General features: G+C 41.2%; 1 protein-coding gene across 2 annotated transcripts in view; it reads left to right on the forward strand.

Moving 5' to 3' along the window:
- Nucleotides 1-23,262, forward strand: part of LOC138920322 (spermatogenesis-associated protein 31D4-like) — a 40,543-nt gene that overhangs the window by 11,730 nt on the left and 5,551 nt on the right. The window contains exon 1 of one of the 2 annotated variants that reach the window (XM_070248377.1): nt 22,492-22,798. The exons of the other annotated variant lie outside the window; for it this stretch is intronic. Within the exon in view, the coding sequence (XP_070104478.1) occupies nt 22,601-22,798 (198 nt within the window). The 5' untranslated portion in view covers nt 22,492-22,600. Of the gene's footprint in view, nt 1-22,491; nt 22,799-23,262 lie in introns of those variants that run through there. 2 annotated transcript variants of the gene reach the window in all.

Consider the following 23,262-nt stretch of genomic DNA (forward strand, 5'->3'; position numbering starts at 1 on the left):
CCTTGATGGGCACCTAGGTTGCTTCCAAGTCTTGGCTGTTGTGCATAATGCTGCAGTGAACATAGGGGTGCATATATCTTTATATGTTTGTGTTTTCATAGTCTTTGGCTAAATACCTGGCAGTGGAATAGCTGAACTGTATGGTAGTTCTATTCTTAATTTTCTGAGGCATCTCCATACTGTTTTCCACAGTGGCTGTACCAGTTTTAATTCCCACCAGCAGTGTATGAGAGTTCTCTTTTCTCCACATCCTCTCTAACACTTATTATTTCTTGTCTTGTTAATTATAGCCATTCTGATGGGCATGAGGTGATATCTCATTGTAGTTTTGATTTCCATTTCCCTAATAATGAGTGATGTTGAACATCTTTTCATGTGCCTGTTGGCCATCTGTATATCTTCTCTGGAAAAATGTCCATTCAGATCTTTTGCCCATTTTTTAATTGGGTGGTTAGTTTTTTTATTGTTGAGATGTATTAGTTCTTTATATATTTTGGATATGAACCCCTTATCAGATATATGGTGTGCAAATATCTTCTCCCACTTGTTGTGTTGCTTTCTTGTCCTATTGATGGTTTCCTTTGCCTTGCAGAAGCTTTTTACTTCAATGTAGTTCCATTTGTTTAATTTTTCTATTGTTTCCCTTGCCTCGTCAGACATGGTACTTGAAAATATGCTGCTAAGACTGATGTCCAAGAGTGTACTGCCTATATTTTCTTCTAGAATTTTTATGGTTTCAGGTCTTACATTCAAGTCTTTAATCCATCTTTGAGTTAATTTTTGTGTATGGTATAAGATAATGGTCTACTTTCATTCTTTTGCATGTGGCTATCCTGTTTTCCTAATGCCAGTCATTGAAGAGACTTTCCTTTCTTCATTGTATGTTCCTGGCTCTGTTGTCAAAAATTAGCTTTCCGTAGATTTGTGCGTTTATTTCTGGGCTCTCAATAGTGTTCCACTGACCTGTGTGATCTGTTTTTGTGCCAGTACCATGTTGTTTTAATTACTATAGCTTTGTAGTACATGTTGAAATCAGGGAGTGTGATGCCTCCAGCTTTGTTCTTCTTTTCTGAGGACTCCTTTGGCTATTTGGGACGTTTCGTTCCATATAAATTTTAAAATTATTTGTTCTATCTCTGTGAAAAACGTCATTGGAACTTTGATAGGGATTGCATTGAATCTGTAGATTGCTTTACGAAGTATGGACCTTTTAACTATGTTAATTCTTCCAATCCAAGAGCACAGAATACCATTCCATTTCTTTGTGTCTTTTTCAATTTCTTTCAACAATGTTTTATAGTTTTCAGTGTACAGGTATTTCACTTCTTTGGTTAAATTTATTCCTAGGTATTTTCTTCTTTTTTGCTACAATTGTAAATGAGATTTTATTCTTAATTTCTCTTTCTTCTACTTCATTGTTAATGTATAGAAATGTAACTGATTTTTGCACGTTGATTTTGTATCCTACGACTTTACCATATTCATTTATTATTACTAAAAGCTTTTTGGTGGGTTTGTTAGCATTTTCTACATATAAAATCATGTCATCTTAAATGGTAACAGTTTCACTTCTTCCATTCCGATTTGGATCCCGTCTATTTCTTTTTCTTGCCTGATTGCTGTGACTAGGTCTTCGAATACTATGTTAAATAAGAGTGGTCAAAGTGGGTAAACAGTTAACTTGTAATAACTAATTCAATCCTCACAGCAACCATATTAAGTAGGTTCTATTTTTATGCCCATTTTACGGAGGAGGAAACTATTTCACAGACAGTGTAAATAAGTTACCCAGGGCACTCTTATACAATGCTGGGGGAGAGTAAACTGATACAATTTCTATGAAGACAAATTAGTCAGTAGGTATCAAAATCATGCATTTACTCTTTGACCAGAATTGCACTTCTCGGAATTTATTTTATCATATACTCCCACATGACACATTATACACACATAAGGTTATTTTCTGTAGCGGTCTTTATAGTAGGAAAGTGTCAAGAGCTGAGCTGTAGAGAGCTGAGCTGTCAAAATGAAATTAACAGTCAAGCCTTTCATTATTTACCTCTCTAGTATAAGCAAGAGGCTGACCAAGAGAAAGCGTGGGCTCCCCATGAGTTCCATTCTTCCCCATGGAACAGCACCCAGCAAGGGTCAGTGCAGATGTGAGGATGTGAGGGCGTGAGGATCTTCTCACTGCCAAGGGAGGCCCTAAGGAAAAGGCTTCTGCCATTTTATGGTCCCAGGAGTTGGGGGTAGGGAGAAGGGAAGGGAGTGAGATGGAAAGATAGTACTCATTGAGTACTGAGCCAGAGTGAGGAAAACGTCTTCAAGATTCCTCTCCCCCCCCCCCACATAAGAAGGTCTCAGCAGAGGTGTCTGTGAAAGGCTCCTGATAAAGAGGCCTCCAAATAGAGGTGCCTGGGCTAGGAATGCAGATATATGTAAGAGCATGGTTGGTTAGGGGCCTGAATCCTTGACTATACCTCCCTTCCGAGACTGCAGGGCACTGGCTGTACACCAAGTCTGGTGTGGGAGGGCAGCCCTTCCCAAGAGACTTGCCAGGTAAAGCCTTTATAATTGCCTGCGGTTAGGCCTGAGAGATCAAACATAGAGTTCTGGCCAGGAGTCAGACTCCTCACTAAGATTAGAAACAGTTTAAAGATTCTTCAGTAGGGTGTTGGTTGAACAAATTGTGGTAAGCCCATACAATGTCTTACCATCTAGAAGTGAAACATTATATTCAGTGGCAGCAAAGTCAGGATCCCATCTGGAAATAGATGCTTTACTTAAAATGGATAATTTAAGAGAGTTTAGGAAGGGTTGAAGTATACTGCAACAGCCAGGGCTAGCAACAGGGAAGCCATTATTCTCCCTAGGCCTGAATGGTTGCAGGAGGGAATGGTTACAGCAGCCCCTTGAGAACCTGTGGTCCTCAGTAGAGGCACATCACCACTGCCAAAATATGGCCCAGCAGGGAGGGAGAAGGAGGAATAAGTACCCTGACCTCTCTCCTTCCATTTTTGATCAGAACATCCATCTTTGGCTGATGCTTTCCATCTGCCAAACCTAACCTGAAACCAGATGGTAAGGGACCTGTTAGATGCAGTCTATAAAGATTAACCTTAGAAGACACTGAGGAAGAGGAAAAGAGTGGAGAAAGTGGAGAAGGGTGGAGATTGAAGCTGTACCCAGCAAGTGTTGGGTGGATCAGTGCAGATGTGAGGCAAACAAAATATCTAGCTCAGTGATTTCATTGTATAAATATATAATTATTTAGTCTACTGTGTGTTGTTGAGCATTTAGATTGCTTCCAGATTTTCTTTTTGCTTATTATAAACATTCTTTTATTTAAATATTTTCATGCCTATTCTTACTTCTGCAAGATACATACTTAGTTGAGTGGCTGGGTCCCACTTTTAAGATTTTTGATATATATAACCTTCAGAAAAATTTTACAATTTACCCTCTTCCAGCAAACTGTGAGAGAGTTTGTTTGCCTACATTCTCATTAACACCAGGTATTATCATTAGTCTTTGCTGATTTACTAGGGGAAAAATTACATCTTGCTGTTTTAATTTATATTTCTTTGGTTACTAGTTGAACTTAAAAATTAAAAAAATCTTCACTGGACATCTTTGTTTTGTTAAATTATCTTCTTGTTTTACTATAAAATCCTCACTTTAATTTGTGGCTAGTGCCCTTCAAACCATAGATCCTCTGTTTTACCCTCTCTAGAGAATAAACCTTCAATATTTTGTGATGGTCTTTGCCATGGTTACTTGACTAGAGTTGGGGCAGAGTTGTAGGATTGTCTAACTCCTGAACTGGATTTTCAACCAAGCTTCATGTTCTTAGTCCCATTTTCATGCCACCACCCTCTTCTTCCTACTTCTAGAGACGCCTCATGCTGCCAATTCCCAAGCCTTTTGGTGGCAATGCAATGTAGTTTGCTTTGATTGTTGACTTTCTCCTCTGCCAGCTCAAATTCAAACTTCTCAGGTCTTCCAAGTAAGTTACCACTCTTCTCTTTGCTTTCCGTCTTCCTCATTTTTGTGGTGGTGATCTCTTCTCCTGATCTCTTTGTCCTTATATGTTATACCTTACAAGTATATAATTCCCTTTCCTGTCATTTTAATGAGTTCATTGGAGGGTGCAGTGTTTTCACAGAAAGTCCCAACCTGAATTTGTATCTTAAATTTGAAAGTGTTTTACTGGACCTTGTTAGGTTGGAAAATCCTAGAGATGTCTCATAGACTCAGAAAGGATAGCTGTTAAGACCAGAGAGCTTTCAAGTTGCCTTGGATCAGTGTGAGGAAGGCTCCTCTATTGATGAAAATTGTTTCCATGACCTCTTAGAATATCTTTGCACTGACATTCATAAAGGTTTTAAACAGTTGGGTTGTTCATGCAACAGTTTGTGAACTTGTTCATTGGCATGCAATCCAATGAATCAGACAGGTACACATTTATTATATTCACAATTTAGGTTAAGCCACCCAGGAACATAGCAAAATGGTTCATAACTGATGTTGCATGAGCACTGACTATCAGAAAAGATGGTGGCTAGAGCAGGGTTCAGGGGACCTGCTGCTGGGTCATTTATATGCTGGATCATGAGGTGGTCTGGGCCACTGAGGAGGTCTAGGAGGGGCTGGGGTGAGGGGAAGGGGACACTTTGAGGGCTCAGTGCAGCTGCTGTTTGCCAACTAGTGTGGAAGCATTTTCGTATTTTATAGTAGGTATGGTCATAATGGTACATATAACTAATTATCAGTCCTGAGTCTTTGTCTTTTGCTCCAACCATGTTGTTTTTTTTTTTTTAAAGATTTTATTTTTTCCTTTTTCTCCCCAAAGCCCCCCGGTACATAGTTGCGTATTCTTCGTTGTGGGCTCCTCTAGTTGTGGCATGTGGGACGCTGCCTCAGCATGGTTTGATGAGCAGTGCCATGTCCGCGCCCAGGATTCGAACCGACGAAACACTGGGCCGCCTGCAGCGGAGCGCGTGAACGTAACCACTCGGCCACGGGGCCAGCCCCCCATGTTGTTTTTATGTGAATTATTTACCCTCTCTAGGATGCTCTAGATGTTACTTTAATCTATGTTTTACCTATGTTGTCTGTCACTGCCTTAGTTCCTCTTCTCAATATCTTTCCTAGCTTTCTACAGATAAGGGATCCCCTGTATTAGATTCAGGCCTTCACCAGTTCCTGAGCCAGTCCTGAAGGTGGTGGCCATCTAATCAATAACATCAGCAACCTAGTGCTTGCTTTCCAACAAGCGTCCTGACTGTGTAGGTAATCCCTGAGTTGTAGCTTTCCCTTAAATCCCCAAACTTGGCTTTCTTTGTAGGGTGGACTTGTGTCTCAGTTTCCCTCCCCACTGTGCTTGGTACCTGATACCTTTTGGTACATCCTACATCTTTCGATTCGCCCTCTCCCTGGTCACTTTCTGTAGTCTTGCTGCAAATGGACAGATATAGCCTGGAATCATGATATAGCTACCTATGTGGCTTTGAGCCCATCTGCCATCTCTGCTCTGCTCTGTAACCCTGGATTGTACTCCTTTGGTATTGATGCTTGCCCAACCCACGACCAAGTATTGCTGTGCCCTTTGGATGCTATATTATAGACTGTGCAGGTTCTCCCACAAGACCATGTTTCATACCTTAGATTGGGCAAATTTACCACCCTAAAAAAAAAAAAATCAATGTTCTGTTAGCAAGGATGGAGAGAAGAATGGCTGACAGGTCAGATACCAAACAGCTTTTGGCACACCATATCACATACTGGCGTTGGAAGTTCCCAACTAAACAGGCCCTGCAAAATATCTAATGATGAAGCTTATGGTGGGCAAGTGCCATGCAGGTACTCAGAGCTTGCAGTTAGCTTTTTAATCTCCCTCTCTTAACTGTGAGAAGACAACCAAATATTATCAGACATTTGAGGAAATATGTATACACAAGAAAGATCAACTTAAAAAATAACTTGGAGAAAACAGAGGCAAAGCAAAAAAGGAGGTAGGAGCAAAAAAGTTTTAATATTATCATTAATATTCTCAGGTAGGAGAAGGTCGTGTAATAATGAAACAAGAAGAGAACAGTATAAAAGGAATATTTAAGGAATAAAAGAGAATTCTTGGAAACTAAAAATGTCACAAAAATGATAAACTCAATAGAAAGGTTGGGCCGTGAAATTGAACACACCTTTGAATATAGAACAAAAAATAAAGAAAATGAAAAATGAGAGAAAAGAACGTTAGAATGTCATTCTAATAGTTCTAACAGCTGAAGGTTAGAGTTTCCAAAAAAGAGAACTAAGAAAATGGAGGGGAGAAATTTGTAAATTAAGTCAAGAAAATTCCCCAGAGCTAAAGAAATCAGTTTCAATCCTATTTAATTAGGTATGTCATTGTGAATTTTCAGAACTCAAGAGACAAAGAGAAGATCCTATAAACAGAGAGAGACAGAGAGAGAGAAAGAGAGAGAATAGGAATCAGAATGGCTTCAGATTTTTCAAAAGCAATACTGGAATCTAGAAGGCAATGAAGCAATGCTTTCAAGGTTTAACCTCAAATTCTGTACCCAGACAAATTATCAGTCAATTCTGAAGGTAGAATAAAGACATTTATTACTTGCAAATTTAATACTTACAAGGCGTCATGTTTTATCTACCATGAACCCTTTCCCAGAAGGTTACTGGAAGATATGCTCCACCAAAACAAGGAAGAGGAAGAGATAGGTGATGCAGATGAGACCAAGGGCACCCTCAGGATTGATGATGAAGAAAGGTCCCAGGATGAGAGTTAGGCACCAAGGCATTGAGGGCAACTAGTCCAGATTGGAGCATTTCAGAAAGCTCTGGAAGAGGCTTCTTTCTTTAAGAAGATGTAATTGATAGATTGCCTGATACATGTGAATGTCTCAAGTCAGATTCACACTCCTGGCAAACAGTTGAAGGTTAATTCAAACTAGGGGAACAAAATCAAGCGAAGGAGAGAGCCAAAAGTGGATTCAGACCTGGCAGGTAGTTTGAGCAGGGCAGGAGCTATCAGCATAGGAGAGATACCACCTAATAATAGGAAGGGGATTGTCTTGCTCCCAGAGCCGGATGGAATATATGGTCTGACTGGGCATTTGTTGACATTTGATTCCTATATGGCTCATTTCATCCACACTTCTTAACAAATAAGTGGCCTCTGATATCAAAGATATTCCAATTATGACTTTATTATCACTTTCCATTTGGACCAAAAATATCAAGCCCTTAGTTCTTAAGCCTTAAAATTGTGTCCTTCTGTCTAGGTAGTTCTCCCAAACAGATACAGCTTTTCTAAAATATTGTGACAGCAGCTATCGGGTTTATATAACGTGTGAACATCCAGACAACAATAATACCTGCTTTGATGACTCTAGATAATGGACTCTCTCCTCCAATGGTCATTAGAGAAATGCTGCTATAGTCTTGTTCTAGCATCTTACTGGTTTATGTTGGCCTTGAGCTTTTTCTGTGTCTGATTCTCCTGGAGTTGATTTGCTCGATTCCTTGTACTGGGGACTTCACACTGATAGCAGCCATTTCTCAGTCTCTCCACCTGCAGCTACTTCATTTAGTGCAGAACCTTCAATAATTGCATGATGATTTGTGTTCCTCTCTAAAAATTCTCTCTTACTCTCTGTCCCTCTGCCTCTCCCCTGTGTGTTGCTCTGAGATTTCCTACACAGGCAGGATGAGTCTTAGGCCCTCCACTTTTTGAAAAGAAGAAGAGCTCTCAGGTTAAAAAAGAGTGTTTAGTGCTCGTCTTAGTTAGCTTGAGCTGCCATCACAAAATACCATAGACTAGGTGGCTTCAACGACAGCCATTTATTTCTCACAGTTCTAGAGGCTGCTGGGAAGTCCAAGATCATGGTGCCAGCAGATTCGATTCTTGGCATGAGCTCTCTCCCTGGCTTGCAGATGGCTGCCTTCTCACTGTATCCTCACATGATGGGGAGTGAAAGCTCTGGTGTCTCTTCTTATAAGGCCACTAATCCCATCACGGGGGCCCCACCCTCATGACCTCATCTAAACCTCATTACCTCTCAAAGGCCCCACCTCCAAATACCATCACATTAGGGATCGAGGCTTCCACATACGAGTTTGGAGGGGACACACATTCAGTCCATAGAATGCACAGAAGCTATTCCTTTGTTTTTTCCTGTGAGCTTCATCAGAAATCCTGGCCATAGCCATTTGTGCATTTACTGATTGACTGTTTTCCATCCACTGTTCATTGAACAGTGCTTCTTAAACTGTAGTGTACATACTGGTCACCTGGGGGATTTTTGTTAAAATGCAGATGATTCAGATTCTGATGTAGAGTTTGAGAGTTTATTTCTAACAATCTCCCAGGCAATGCTGATGTTGCTCGTATAATGACCACACTTTGAGTAGTAAGGATAGATACAACCACAAATACTCAGAAGTATTTATTTTGAAATTTGGGAGAGAAAGGATTTGGGTTTTGTTTAAAAGTGTGAAGCATGATCCTATGCAAATGAACCACTGCTGTCTAATATCTGTTCAGTATAGCTTAATATATTGAAAACCCTATTTGGTCTCAGGTTGTATGTTAGATATTACAGATTTTATACCTGGAAATTACTGCTGCTTCCATTATCCTAATTCTCTGTAGATAGTAGAGATCTGTCCTCCAGAGATGGGAATGAGCAGGATCCTTTCCTTTTGGGAGGTGTACATGGAAGAAAGGACAGAGAGAGCACAGATAGAGGATGTTGGGATGGACAGGGATCAACAAAATTACTTGCTAAGAGCTCTCTTCTCAAAAATGTCACTGCAGATTAAACTACGATTTCTCAAACCTGAGGGCGCATAAGAATCACCTGGGGTACTTGAGGACGGTGCAGATTACTCTATGCCCTGAGGTTCTGATTCAGTAGGTCTGGCAGTGAGACAGGGGAGGCAAAAATTTCCATTTTATACACACAGCTCAGGTGAATCAGGCAGTTGGGCCTTGGACCATTAGTGTGAGAAACACCGCATTAGCAAGATTGGTAGTAGTCTCTGGAAAAAGAAAACAAAACACAAACAAAACTGGGCAAATGTTTCTATCTGTTTTGATTGGCGTCTTTTGGAGTTACTGTAAGAGAGAAAGGAAGACGTCCCGCTGCTCAGCAGACAGGGCTTTCAGACATCTGACTATACATTAAGCAGGCTCAAACCGTGTCAGTTCTCTGAAGCAGGACGGATGGCCATAATTCACAGGAATGTGTAGTTTATAGCTGATAGGAATTTTTGAGGCTTTCCAACTTTTTTGGCTGTGACCTATAGCAACAGATACATTTTATATTGTGTTCCAGGAAACACACACATGCACAGACACACTCACACAACACATATGTGTACATTTATTGACTTCATCAAGCAATACTCTTACAACCTGTGATGCTCTGATATACTTTTTGTTATGTTTAAATTTTAAAAAATTCTCGTCATGACCCATGAGGTTGATTGTATGGCTATTGTGTTATAACTTGCCACTTGAGAAACACCAATCTAGTGCAGTCATGTTATTTTAGAAATGAGAAACAAGCTTGGAGAGGTAACGCTTGTCCAAAATCACACAGCTATAAATAGAAGAACTCAGAGCTAGAGCTTTCAAGCCGGTCATCCATCCACCATGGCCTACAGTATACCTAAGTGTTTGTTTTATTGCTCTCAGCCTATTTTCTCTCAGAACAAAATAGTCCATTTTTATTTACTAGATTGCCTATCTAGTTGAAACACTTTGAAGGGTATAAATGTTTTTTCTCTAAATGAACCACTAGATGGTAGTGTCAACTCTTCTGATGGTGAACTATTCGGCTGAGCCAAGGTGGATTCAGATTTGTATGTTTGCACCCTTATCTTACAATGCTTTATAGACTGGTATTTCTCTGTAGGTAAGCTGAGCTTTATGCCCATCCTGAAGAAACTGTTTTACATGATTTTACAAGCAGGATCCATTTTTTTATTTGGCATTTGGGTTTTTAAAATCTGTTTGGAAGAGATATTTAGAAAAACAAACACACATGTGCTGCCAATATCCCCAAAAGGGCCCTCTTGTTTTGTATTCACTATATTTTTATTTTCCATATTCTTATTTTAAAGGACTTTAAATAATCATTTTCTGTTATTTCTATTATTCCAGATTGAAAACTAAATTTCTTTTAGTGTGGAAAGTCCTATGTGGGCCCTTTTGGGTTTGTAATAAGGGAGCAAAACTCCCAAACAACTTTATATTTATCATCTCCTAAGAAGGAAAAGTCATATTCTGCTGTAGAAGACTTTTCTTTCTTAGTTGCAGCAAGGTTGGCAGAGTGATCTGTGCATGTAAGAGGAGCTTCTGAGGAAGGTGAGTGTGAAGACTATGCTGTTTGTTGGGGTTTCAGGGTTAAACAGGCTGAACAGTTGAGTCCTTCCTCAACCATACCGTCCTCACAGTTTGAGCTGGAGGAAAAAGAGAGAATCAGATGGCTATCCTTGACCCTTATTCTTTCTAGCCCTCTTTCCAGCCTCCTACACAAGTTCTCCTCTTTAAAAAAAAAAAGTGAATTCAAGGATGTAGGAAAGATAGGAAGGATAAGAAGTGTGATGGTTAATTTGATTTGTTAACTTGGCTGAGCCCTTGTGCCCAGATATTTGGTCAAACATTGTTCTGGATGTTTTTGTGAGAGTACTTTTTAGATGAGATTAACATTTAAATTGGTGGACTTTGAGTAAAGCAGATTGCCCTCCATAATGTGGGTGGTGGGCCTTGTCTGATCAGTTGAAAGCCTTAGTGGAGCAAAGACTGACCTTTCTCCCCCACCCTCCCCCAAGTAAGAAGGAATTCTTACAGCAGACTGACTGCCTTTGGACTCAAACTGCGATGCTTCCCTGAGTCTCCAACATGCTGGCCTAGTCATCGTATTTTGGACTTGCCGAGCCTCCACAGTCACATGGGCCTGTTCCTTAAAATAAATATCTCTCTCTCTGTATACATCTGTGTGTATACATGCATGTATACAAGTATACACTTATATCTATTCGTCCTCCTATTGGTTCTGTTTCTCTGGAGAACTCTGACTAATACAAGAAGTAAAGGGATAGGGAAGATAGGGGACTTCAGGATGATTAACCCAGCTTACCAATTAAAAGCTCAATTAAAGCATATGGAAAGACAATTAGAACACTGCTGTTCTCTCCTCTATTTCTCTCCTGCAGCTTCCTCTTCTCTGAAGCCTTGAAAAATGCAGGGACTTACTCTGTTTTCTGTATCATGGTATCCTCAGTGCTTACCACAACTTTTGCCACATTCTAGACTCTTGCTAAGTATTTGTTGGTTGAGTGAATGAATGGTTAGGAGTCTTAATTGTACAACATAGGGAAGGACTGAATGCTCAGTGTCACAGGAGCATGAAAATGTACAACAAGTTTGGGGAATGATGAATAGTGCAGAGGTGAAGGTGTTCTGGGACAGAGTGGCTATTTATAAATCTGGAAGTGTATCCTGCTGAGAATTGGGACTTTATCCTTGTGAGCAGCAGAGAGCCATCAGGCAATTTTAAGGAAGGATTATATCTATATTTGCCCCTCAGAAGCTGATTACCAGGATTTTCTGAAGGATTAGCAAAGCTCAAAGGCTTTTATTTTTATTTACTGCACTTTAGAGTGTCTTAAATCCAAATGTATTCCCTTGCCTCTGCCTGTTTCAAGTCTCCCTGGTTAACCTTTTTGTGCACTGACACAATTGAGAAAAGAACATGGGTCTTGGATTGATGTTGAAGCCTGGGTTTATCCCTTAGAGGCCTCATGATCTTGAGCAGCTGCTTTACTTCTCAGCAGCATGGTTTCTTCACTTTAAATATTGGTATAACCCAATGTTGAAAAGTTGAAGGCATTTTCTTAAGATCCGGAACAAAAGGAGAGTCTATTATCTGCTTTCTTTCAACATTGGACTGAAGTTTCTAGCAAGTGTCATATGGCAAGAGAAAAAAGAGTAAAATGTATAACGATTGGAAAATTAGTTAATGGATAAATTATTAGAATTAATAATAAAGTTTTGTAAGCCTATTGGGTGAAATATACTAAAAAGTCACTATATTTCTATACGATAGCAACAGAAAGTGTAATTCAATAAAATTTACAATGGCATTAGGAAATATTAAGTTCTAGGGTGAAATGCAATAAGTGTCCAAGTACTTTACGACAGAAATTACAAAACTTTATCGAAAGATATTACAGAAGACCTACATAGAGAAATATACCATGTTCATGGGTTAGAAGGCTTATTTTGTGAAGATTTTACTTATCTGAAGTGATCTACAGATTTGATGCAATTCCAGTCAAAATCCCAATTTATATTTAAACCCAGTGAGCCAATTCTAAAATCCATGTGGAAATGCAAAGGACTAAGAATAGATAAGCCATTTCTAAAGAAGTATCAGATTGGAGGACTTGCTTTACCAGAATACTAGATATCAATATTTATAAACGTGTTAGTTGAAAGATTGACAAATAGACCAATGGAACAGAATAGAGAGCTAAGAAATAGATCCATGTATATACGGAAACTTAAAGCAAATCAGTCGGGAAAAGAATGAACGTTTGAATAAATCATGCTGGGAAAATTGATTATCCATGTGATAAAAATAAACTCTAGATGCATTAAGATTTAAACATGAAAATCAAAATTATGAAATTATTAGAAGCAATATAGAAAAATATCTTAAGTACTTGGAATAGGGAAAGATTTCTTAAATAAGACACAAAAAGCATAAACCATAAAGGAAAGGATTTATAACTCCCACTATACTAAAATTAAGAATTTCTCTGGGGCCGGCCCAGTGGCGCAGTGGTTAAGTTTGCATGCTCTGCTTCTCGGCGGCCTGGAGTTCGCCAGTTCCGATCCCGGGTGCAGACAGGGCACCCTTTGGCAAGCCATGCTGTGGTAGGCGTCCCACGTATAAAGTAGAGGAAGATGGGCACGATGTTAGCTCAGGGCCAGGCTTCCTCAGCAAAAAAGAGGAGGACTGGCAGTAGTTAGCTCAGGGCTAATCTTCCTCAAAAGAAACCCAAAAGAATTTCTCTTTACCAAAAGACAGCACAAAGAGTGAAAATACAAGGCACAAACCAGGAGAAGACATTTGCAATTGATAAAACTGACAAAAGGTCAGTATCCAGGATATGTGCATAACTTCTACACATCAGTGAGAACAGAAAATCCATAGAAAAATGGGTGAAAACTTGGAACAGACATTTCACAGTAAAAGAAAGCAAAATAGCCAATTTACCTATTAAAAGATGTTCTACCTCATTCGTAGTTAAGGAAATGTAAATGAAAACCATAACATACTACCATGTCCTCCACCCATGAGACTGGCAAAAATGAAAAACTCTAACATATTGTTGGTGAGAAAATGAAGCAAGAGGAACACATACACTGTGGGTGGGAATGTAAATTGGTATAACCACTTCAGAATAAAAAACACCTATAAAAATACCCCATGATTGATCAGTCCCACTTCAGAGAAATTTTTGCACATTTGCACTGGGAGACGTGGGAAGGCAGTAGAGGAATGTTCATAGCAGTGCAGTTTGTGACAGCAAAACACAGAAAACCACTCAGGTGTCCCTTGAGAGCTGTCAGCCTCACTGCTCATGATCAAGGAGGAAGGACGCTATGACTATCCTCGTGCCGTATAGTTCATGAACAGTGTCTGCCATACCATCTAACAGGAAGGCTCAAAGGAACTCAAATTATTTCTTAAACCGGAGAAATGATAACATAGTCCATTTTGTTCTTTCCTTTAACCTGTCACTTTAAAAATAATTCACAGGCCTTTAGGGATAAAGAGTACGATGTCAACAATTGACTATAAGAGAGGAATAGGTTGCTGAATTGAACCTCTGAATTCTGGAAAGTTTAGAGAGGGTGTGGTATATCAGAAAAAGACTTTAAAAAACAATTTAAAGTCCAACCTTGAAATCAATGTGTCAGTGTCTAACTTGTACACCTACTTTGTATTAATTTTGAAGCTGACTTACACCCTAACAAAATCAGACCACGAAGCCCGTGCAGAGGGTGTGGTCAGTTGTTTTTGCAATGGTAACAGGCTGACTACCTGAGCAGACTCCTTTTTCCTCATAGCTAAGCCTACTTGAGCAGTTAATGATGCAGCAGCTGCCGTAGGAGTTGTTCATTCCCCATCCATCAAATCACAATGCTTTTCTAGTGAAGGCAGTAGTGCCAGGGCGAATGTTTCCTTTCTGTAGCTCACAGTTATGCACGTATTTAACAGTGCCTTAAGAAAGCCTAATTTTGTCAGCATCATTGGAATATTTGAGTCTTGCTCATCTTTCCTCATCCATGATTTATGGAGGAGCTACTTTTTTTTTTCTAAGAGAAATAAAGAAAGGAAACCCTGTGGAGCAAAGGGATACGTGGGGTGTGGGAGGGGAGTTGTATTTCCTATTCTAGGAAAGAAAATACTCCTGACATTTTAGGTCATCATGTTAGGCAAAACAATAATCCCAAGAAAGCAGTGAAATTTGAAGGGGTCAGACACACTTGGCTTCCCGTGTGTCACTTCTAACACTTACTTCCGGGCTGTCACTTTACTAACTGAGCTGTGATGCTACATAGCACTGAGAAAGCTGGTTAATCTTGCTAAGCCTTGGTTTCTTCATTTGTAAACTAGATGGAGTAGTAAAGCCACCTTGCAGGATTGCTATGAGAATATGACGATGCATGTAAAGCATGTAGCCCAGCATGTGGTAGGTGCCCAATAAACCTCAGGTTGGGAGCCCAGGGTCCTGAGCTCAGTGATCCATTTCATTTATCAAAGGTTGCTCTGAAAGTGTTTTCATAATGGAGTCTTTAAAAAGAGCCTCCCTACTTCCAAGTTTATGCTAGAATTTAAGCTGCAACTTTGGTTACTGGCTCTGGAAGGTACAGTGATGAAATTGGTCTCTCGCTGAAAATGGGATTAGGTAAGAGCAAACAATTATGGTGCAGATTTTATCTCTGTGAATAATGCCTCTGAGCTCCTGAGCCCTATATGTAGGAAATTGTTTAATATCTGCTTGTAAATGTGTCAGGCATCTCAAACTCAACTTATCCAAAATGGAGCACTTGCTCATCCATCCATGAATCTCTTCCTCTTCAGGCTTCCTCATCTCAGTAAACAGTGCTTTTGTGCATCCAGCTGCTCAAGCCAGAAACCTGAGTCATTCTCAAATCCCTTCATCGCTCACTTCTCAGTCTGATTCATCTCCAAGTGCTGTTTAAAGCTCCTCTAAGTATGTCTTCAATTGGTCTACTCACTCTCATCTCTACTGCCATCACCCTAAATCCAAACAAGCATTTTTAAAACCTGGATTACTGGAATAGCTCTCCAGGTAGTCTCTCTACTTCTACTCTTATTCCCCCTCAATCCACTGGATCTTGTCTTCTTCCTGCTCCAAAGCTTTGGTGGATTCCCTTTGCACATAATATAAATCCAAAACCGTTAACATGACTTATAAAGCCCTGAATGATATGTCCCATGTCCAGCTTTTCTGCCTTATCCATCACTATTCCCTCCATTACTCCGGTAGATTAGTAGGAAACTCAGTTCTCCAGTGTGAGAATTTAGCATCAGTAATGTGCTATGCTTGAAAAGACTTCACCAGGATTTTCTATAGGAGAGCTGAGGTGAGTCTGGGAGTGCCCCTCCTCTGTCCAGATTAGGTCCCATGATTATAGTGGACATTTGTTTTTGCCCCCTCTCATGGCGAGAGGGAAGGAGCTCCCCGAAGTCTCCCTGTGTGCTTCCAGAATGCTGACTTGCCCCCAGGCTTCACAGCGGAGCATGGACATTAGACCACAGTTCCTCAAACTGTCTGTGGTGAAGGCCCAGTTTGCTTTCTCTCCCACATCCCCATCCACTGTGAACTGATACTTGTGAAAAATACAATGCAAATGAAGTACTGGAAAAATGACACACAAAATAAAGATACAATATAAGCCTCAATTTTTTTATAATTAGATTTAATTACTCTTGTCAAATTGCAGTACAAATTTCTAACCATCCTTAATTTTTATACTTAACATGTGGCAGGTGATAACAAAAATGTGGGAACAGGTACTGGTCCATGGACCACACTTTGAGTAGGACTGACTTAGATTAGGCCGATAGTATTCTCTGTCTCCCAGTAATTATTTCAGAGGTGCTCTTATGACCTGAGCTGATCCCATTCACTTGAATGTTGGCACTTTAATTGGGAACACTGAGACAACAATTCTTTGTTTTTCCTGGCTCGATGCCATCATGGGAACCCAACAGAAGTTGTTTGAGAACTAGTTAATGCTAAGAGATCAGAACCAAGGGATGGTGAGACAGAAGCTGAATCTACTCCTGTATTATGGAGAAATATAAGCCAATAAATTAAAAATTTTGAATAAGCCAGAATTCATCTGGTTTTCTGTCATCTGCAAGAGAAAGAGTCCTATGAGATACAGTGACTAATGTGCACATTTCCCTTGAGCTCTCAGCCAGCTTCTCTTTTGCCAGTCATCTTTCCAAAACACAGATCTGAGTATGCCATGCTTCTGGTTATGAAAACCTTAGCTTCCCACTGCCCTCAGCACAAGTTCAAGCTGCTTAAACTGTCATTCAAAGTCTTTCACAATTGAGTCTTCTAGTTTTTCAGTCTAAGTGCTTTCTACTCTCGTTCTCAGGCACGTACCCTGTGCTTTAGCGTGACCAGACATGTACTTTCATATATGTTACAAGTTTGCTCCCGTTCCCTCTGGCTGGATTGCAGTTCCTCTTCCCACACTCTTTTCTGACTTTCTAGAACTCAAGAATAGAACCTTGAGATCATAAGGTGTTCATTATTTTCAAATGTTAAGCATTAGGCATCACCATCATTCCTGCTGATTCAAGGGCTAATTTTGAGAGGGTTGGTAGGAGGGCAAATTGATGCCCCCAGAAATTTGAATAAAAACTGCATTTAGACCCCAAAGATCTCATTTCATAGGGAATCTCACATGGTTATACTACCAACATCTCAGAAAGCAAGAAGCTTAGATGAAGGACACAGAGGAACCTTAAATGCATATCACTAAGTGAAAGGAGCAAATCTGAAAAAGCTACACACTGTCTGATTCCAACTATGTGAGTAACATTCTGGAAAAGGCAAAACTCTGGAGATGGTAAAATAGATCAGTGGTTGCCAGGCGTTAGTGGGGAGGATGGGATGAAGAGGTGGAGCACGGAGTATTTTTAGGGCAGTGAAACTACTCTGTATAATGCTACAATGATGGATACATGGCATTGTACATTTGCCCAAAGCCATAGAATGTATGACACCAAGAGTAAACTCTCATGTAAACTATAGATTTTGAGCAATAATGATGTATCAGTGTAGGTTTATCAATTGTAACAAATGTCCCACTCTGGTGCTGGATGTTGATAATGGGAGATTTTGTGTGTTTGTGTGTGGGGAGCCATAGAGGAACACCGTATCTTCTTCTCAATTTTGCTGTGAACCTTAAACTGCTCTAAAAAATAAAGTCTAAAGAAAGGAAGAGGGGAAGGAAGAGGAAGAAAGGGAAGAGGAGAAGGGGACGAGTGACCTCAAGGCCTATTTCACTTGGCACGAACTCTAAAGTTTTCCTTGACTCCTCTCCTCTCTCCCTCTGGCCAGGAGAATTAATTGCTCCTTTATCAGTGTTTTCACTGTGTTCTTATTCCTACTTCTTTTACAGTTTCTATCACTTTATCATAGTTGTTACAGGTCTCACTTGCTGAACTGTGACCTGCCCGAGGGCAGAGGCACTGCCTTATTTTGTTGATATTTCTACTAGAAATACTACATAGTAGAGTTCAGTAAAAGTTTATTCTGTGAATGAATGAAGGACATGGTACAGCTGTCGTTTTAAATGTAGTTTTAAAGGATATTTCCCCAGAATCTGTTCTTCTTCATGCTTTTCGGTATCCTGAAAACAGCTGCCCCCATGTGGCTCATGCCCGGGACAGTGGTCAGGATGTGAGAGGACTGTCCCTAGAAAATTGAGAATGTATGAGAATCCCAAACTAATGACTTAGCCCTATTGAGTCTCCTCCAATGGCAGCACGTTATTCTACTAGAGCTTGTGGCAAACACAATCCTGGGAGACAGAAGCAAGTGCCATCTGAAATCCAGGACCAGACTTCTGTGGTCACGTCGGTCCACTGGGAAGATGTCATGGGGCTGTGGGGAGAAGATCTCACGCTGCCAAAAGCCATCTCTGCCACCTCTGCATGTCTGCCTGAAATGGTCTGGTGAGAGCTTTGTTACAGGGCTTAGGGTGAGAGAGATGTAAAATGTGTGAGGTGTATTCCTGGAGGGGTGACGTTTCAAATGTTATTATTCATTTACGCCTTACTGAGAGTCAGGTGTAATACAGTTCTTGGAGGCAGGTTTTAAGAGGGGAGTAGAGAAAAGCTATAAAGACATTGCTGCTGAGAGGGCAAAGGAAAATGTACCTAAGAGGGGACAGAATAACAACAATAGCTTTATTTGTTTTTGATGAAGAAGACTGGCCCTGAGCTAACGTCTGTGGTGATCTTCATCTATTTTTTGTATGTGGGACACTGCCACAGCGTGGCTTGATGAGTGGTGTGTAGGTCTGCGCCTGGGATCTGAACCTGTGAACCCTGGGCCGCCAAATCAGAGTATGGGAACCCAACCGCTATGCTGCTTGGAATGGTCCCAAATTTCTCAGCATTTAATGGAGACAATGAACATTCTTAGCCACACAACTGCTTTAATTTTAGGACTCTGGCATTCTTTGTATTTCAAGAAGTCTCCTACTAATATTGTTGAAAATAGACACATTGAGGATGTAGGGGATTTAGTAGTCAGGGTTCTGCTACTCACTTGCTGAATGATCTGGGGAAGTCACTCACCCTCTCTGAACTTCAGTTTTACTCATTGATAAAAGGGGCACAATAATACCTGTCCTGCTTGCGTCCCAGGGTGGTTGTGAAAATCCACTGAGATCGCAGAAAGTAAAGTGCTTTAGAAATTAGACACGTAAGTTTCTTATTACTGTTGATGTTAGTGTGGGAGGGGCAAGTGCTATGGACTTCTCCCATTAAGCATTGATGGGGTTTCTTTCTGGTGGTACAAAAAGAACAAACAAAAAACATTGTACCTTTAGAATCTTGTTCCTTGTTTAGAAAAGGAATCGTACCAGCATTTGGGGAAAAGCCTTTTTATTGAAACTTCTGGTAGGTGTTAACTGAAGGCACTCGGTGTATGTTAAGGATATCTAGCCAACATGTGCCCTTGTAAAGGAGGCAAGCTGCTCTTTGACCATCTTTGTTGATTTGTATCAGAAACTGGAGAGGGGAGAGCTGCAGGGACACCCTCCTGAGGAGCCCGGTGTGTTTGAGCAGTTGTCACCCACAGTGTCTGTCCCTTCTCTGATGTCTTCCTGAGATCGCTTGGCTGTTCCCAGATGTGCCGGGGCCTCTCCTGTGCAGTCACTCTTGACCTGTGCAGGGCTTTTCCGTAAACCCGCAGCTCATGGTTCAAGGACAGAGACATGACTTACAGGTACTTGTGTCTCCTGGTTTCCAGCAGTAAATTTTTATTAAATGAAACTTGGCTCAGGCTGCCTATCAAGGCAAGGAGGAAATGGCGCCTCCTGGCAGGTTTTGTCCTCCAGGAAGGGTACCTGTTCCTGTGTAATTGAAAGGAGACCCCACCAGAGTGAAGGCTGTCTCACCCTTTCACAGAGATCAGGTGACAGTGCTGGGCTGTGGGCGTCAGAGCAAGGGCATCACAGCTTAAGAAAGACGTGAGAAATTAGGAGACCCGTCAGAGGACAGCTGTCATGAAGATAAGGAGTTTGGAAAAGAATATGTAGGAGGAGGGGAGGGAAGTACTGGGATTATTTAAACCTGACAAAAGGAGCCTGAAAAAATGTGACAGGTAGTTGATTTTTGAACATACATGGGGTGATCATACAGAGCAGAGCTTTTCAGCCTTTTTCGTGGCAGGCGCTCTTAGGAAGAGATCATATTTACAGGGCCCACAAGGACACTCGGATGAGGCTGCACAAGACGAGATTTTGTCCTGGGCTTTGACACTCCTGGGTCCCACCTGCCACCTGAGGGCTGAGGGGATCAACAGCTTAGCACAGTACAACCTATCCCAGCCTTTGGGGAGTATATGGACTGAAAGTTTGTGTCCCCCCAGTTGACATGTTGGAACCTAATCCCAATGTGATGGCATTAGGAGATGGGGCCTTTGGGAGGTGGTTCGGTGATGAGGGTGGAGCCCTCATGAAGAGGATTAGTGTCCTCATACAAGAGACCTCACAGAGCTCCCTCACCCTCTTTTTCCACCACGTGAGGTTGCAGGGAGAAGGCAAGTGTCTGTGAACCTGGAAGTGAGGCTGGCCAGACACTGAATCTGCTGGTGCCTTGATCTTGGACTTCCAAGCCTCCAGAACTGTGAGAAATCAATGTTTGTGGTTTAAGCCTCCCAGTCTGTGGTGTTTTGTCACAGCAGCCTGCACTGACTAAGGGATGTGTCCACCTGTAGAGGGCGGGGACTGTCTGTATTTTAGGTAGAGTAAGAAAAAGTGGGCTCAAAATAAAAAAGAAAAGATTGAAATAAAGGGAGAAAATGCTTTATTGTTGGATTTGAAAATACTGGATTATGTCGATGCAAAATAACCAATAACTGTTTTATAAATAAGAGAAATAAGGTAAGTTTAACTTGAGCCAGACTGAGGATTATAACCCAGGAAGGCCTTTCCCAGAAAGGAAGAAAGCATTCCACAGAAGCATGATTTTCAGTACAGACTTATATCTTTTTAGAACAAAGAACATACATTAAACATGCCCAGGATATATTTTCATCAAAGTTTCAGAGGTATTCAGTTGCAAACTAGCAGGTCAACATGATCCTGAAGTCAGGAAAGGGAACTTATTTTAGCAGTTCCAACGAGGGCGTTACCAATAGCGCATAAGGCGGGGAAGTGTGCATTCTTATCTTAAGAGCTTGCACTCTTCACTTTAATGGTTAAAGCATATGTACAGTGCATGTTTGAGAGGCCATAAGGTAGGCTTCTTGAGTTCAAGTCAAATCAATTTTGAACACAAATAGTTACCCCATATACCTCAACGTGAAAGTCTCTTGTCATTTGGTTTGTCAAAAGATGTGTGAGTGTGTGTGTGTAGTGTGTCTGAAAGTCTTTATGCAGCTTAAGCTTCACTAACTTCAGAAAAATAAGTGCTGCAGACTTACCCCCAAGATCACTTGAAGGTATAATTATTCACATTTATATTATATTTTATTTATCTAGTTTTGTGAATGTTGAATAATGAATAATGCATTTAATTATTTGAGTCATCCTCTCTGAAGATGCTAAAGGCTGACTGAAAAAACCTCTAAAATTTGCTATTCAGTATTCACAAAACTAAAATGTAGAACTGTAAGTTGTGTTTCTGGGTTCATGTAAGGAAAAAACATTCTATAGAAAGGATAGATTTGGGGATGATTACGATCCTGAGTGTAAATGTCTGGGTACAAGCAAAACTTCTGGGCAGTATCTCAGACTTGCAAGGCATTAGAATTGGTGAGACCCAAGTCCAGTTCTCCAAAGAGTAAAGGTGGACCCAGGTGATATGTGGGGTACAGATGGAACAAGCAGAAAATCCCATTAAGTACATATATTATCTGATGAAAAGGTGGAGTTGGAAAATAGGACTACAGGCAGTGTCACCCCGGGCCCTCCGGGACTAGTTCAACTGACTCCATCTCTTATCAACAGAGTGACTAAGAATTATCCTTCAGACAATCTTCAGAGTCATGTAGCCAGAGCATGCACAAAAGACGTCTTGACCAGAAATGACTGCAGAACCACGGATCCTCCTTCCCATGGAACCCAAGGACTGGGACACGACGGAAACTTAGAAGTCAGACTCTTATCAGAAGCAAGGGGTCCCTCATTCAGGAAGATTTGGTGTTAAAATTCCTTCCCCATCTCATCATGAATGTTTACAACCCTATCATAAAAGTGTAGAACCTCATCATAAACGTTCAGAACCCAATCATAAATGTGTAAAACCTTACCATAAATGCTTGAAGCCCACCAATCAAAACCCGTGACCCCAGTGTTTCAAGTTGCCACACTGTTCTCCCTAACCTCTTAAATTTCCCCAAATTCTGAATCAAGGAGACAGATCTAAGGGCACATGCCGCCTGTTCTCCCTGCAGATGGATCTTTCAGAATAAAGCTGATCTCTTTTCCCAGAGGCTGATGCCATAATTAATTGGCTATTTCGGTGCATTGGGCAGAAGAACCCCAATTTTGTGTGGTAACATTAGCAGGGCAGAGGGACCTAGAGGGCCCAGGAGGAGTGGAGAGATGTGCCAGTCTGGTGGGTGGGGGAGGGGCTGTGGGCACACCTCTTCATGTCCCCTCCCCCACCCTCAGAAACCTTTGTGACTCTTCTGTGCTCTGTGATGCAGGCCTGGGACTATAGGCAAGCGCTGGCACTCTCAGAGCTCAGTTGCTTCAGGCAGCCTCGCGATTCAGACAATGGAGTTCAGCCATTGGAATGTTCTCTCATTTCTGAATAGCCCTATTGAGTTGTGTCTGAGCATCTGCTCAGCATTCTTAGATACTGACCCCAACCTCACCTTCCTGTGTGGGTTGTGGTTGCTCCTTCTGTTCCTGTGCTACCTGGTGGGGATTCCATCTTTATCAACCTTCTGGAAAACCAAAGCTTTCCAAAAGGTAAGGAATGCTGGGGAAGCCTGTAACAGTGATTCTTTACTGTTGTTTCTATCTTTATCCCCATATTTTAAAAGGAGTTTGGTTGGCTCAGAGAGACACCTAAGATGGGAAGTCTGAGTAGAGGATGGAGTAGCATCCTTCTAGGAGCATAGGCCGGGCAGGGCTAGGGGTTCAGCAGGGAATGTTTCCCTTTGAAGCTCACAGACCATCTGGGTGTGGTGGAGGATTCTGGGATAAAATCCCCAACAGTGATTTCATGGCCCCAGATTGGGTTATTTAGAGAGTTTGGGATCTCTGCAGGAGAACAGAGTTCCCAGCGCTGGATCATGAGTCACATTCGCATGTCAGGCGTCATTTGTATCGGGCAGATCAGAAGAGCAGGGCTGAGCCTCTGGGCAGAGGCTGAAGTCTGAGCTCTGTCCAGGACACAGGGTCTATCTGAGGGAGCACAGACGTGTCTGTCG

Source organism: Equus caballus, chromosome 23 (assembly GCF_041296265.1).
Source record: "Equus caballus isolate H_3958 breed thoroughbred chromosome 23, TB-T2T, whole genome shotgun sequence".
Taxonomy (NCBI): Eukaryota; Metazoa; Chordata; class Mammalia; order Perissodactyla; family Equidae; genus Equus; species Equus caballus.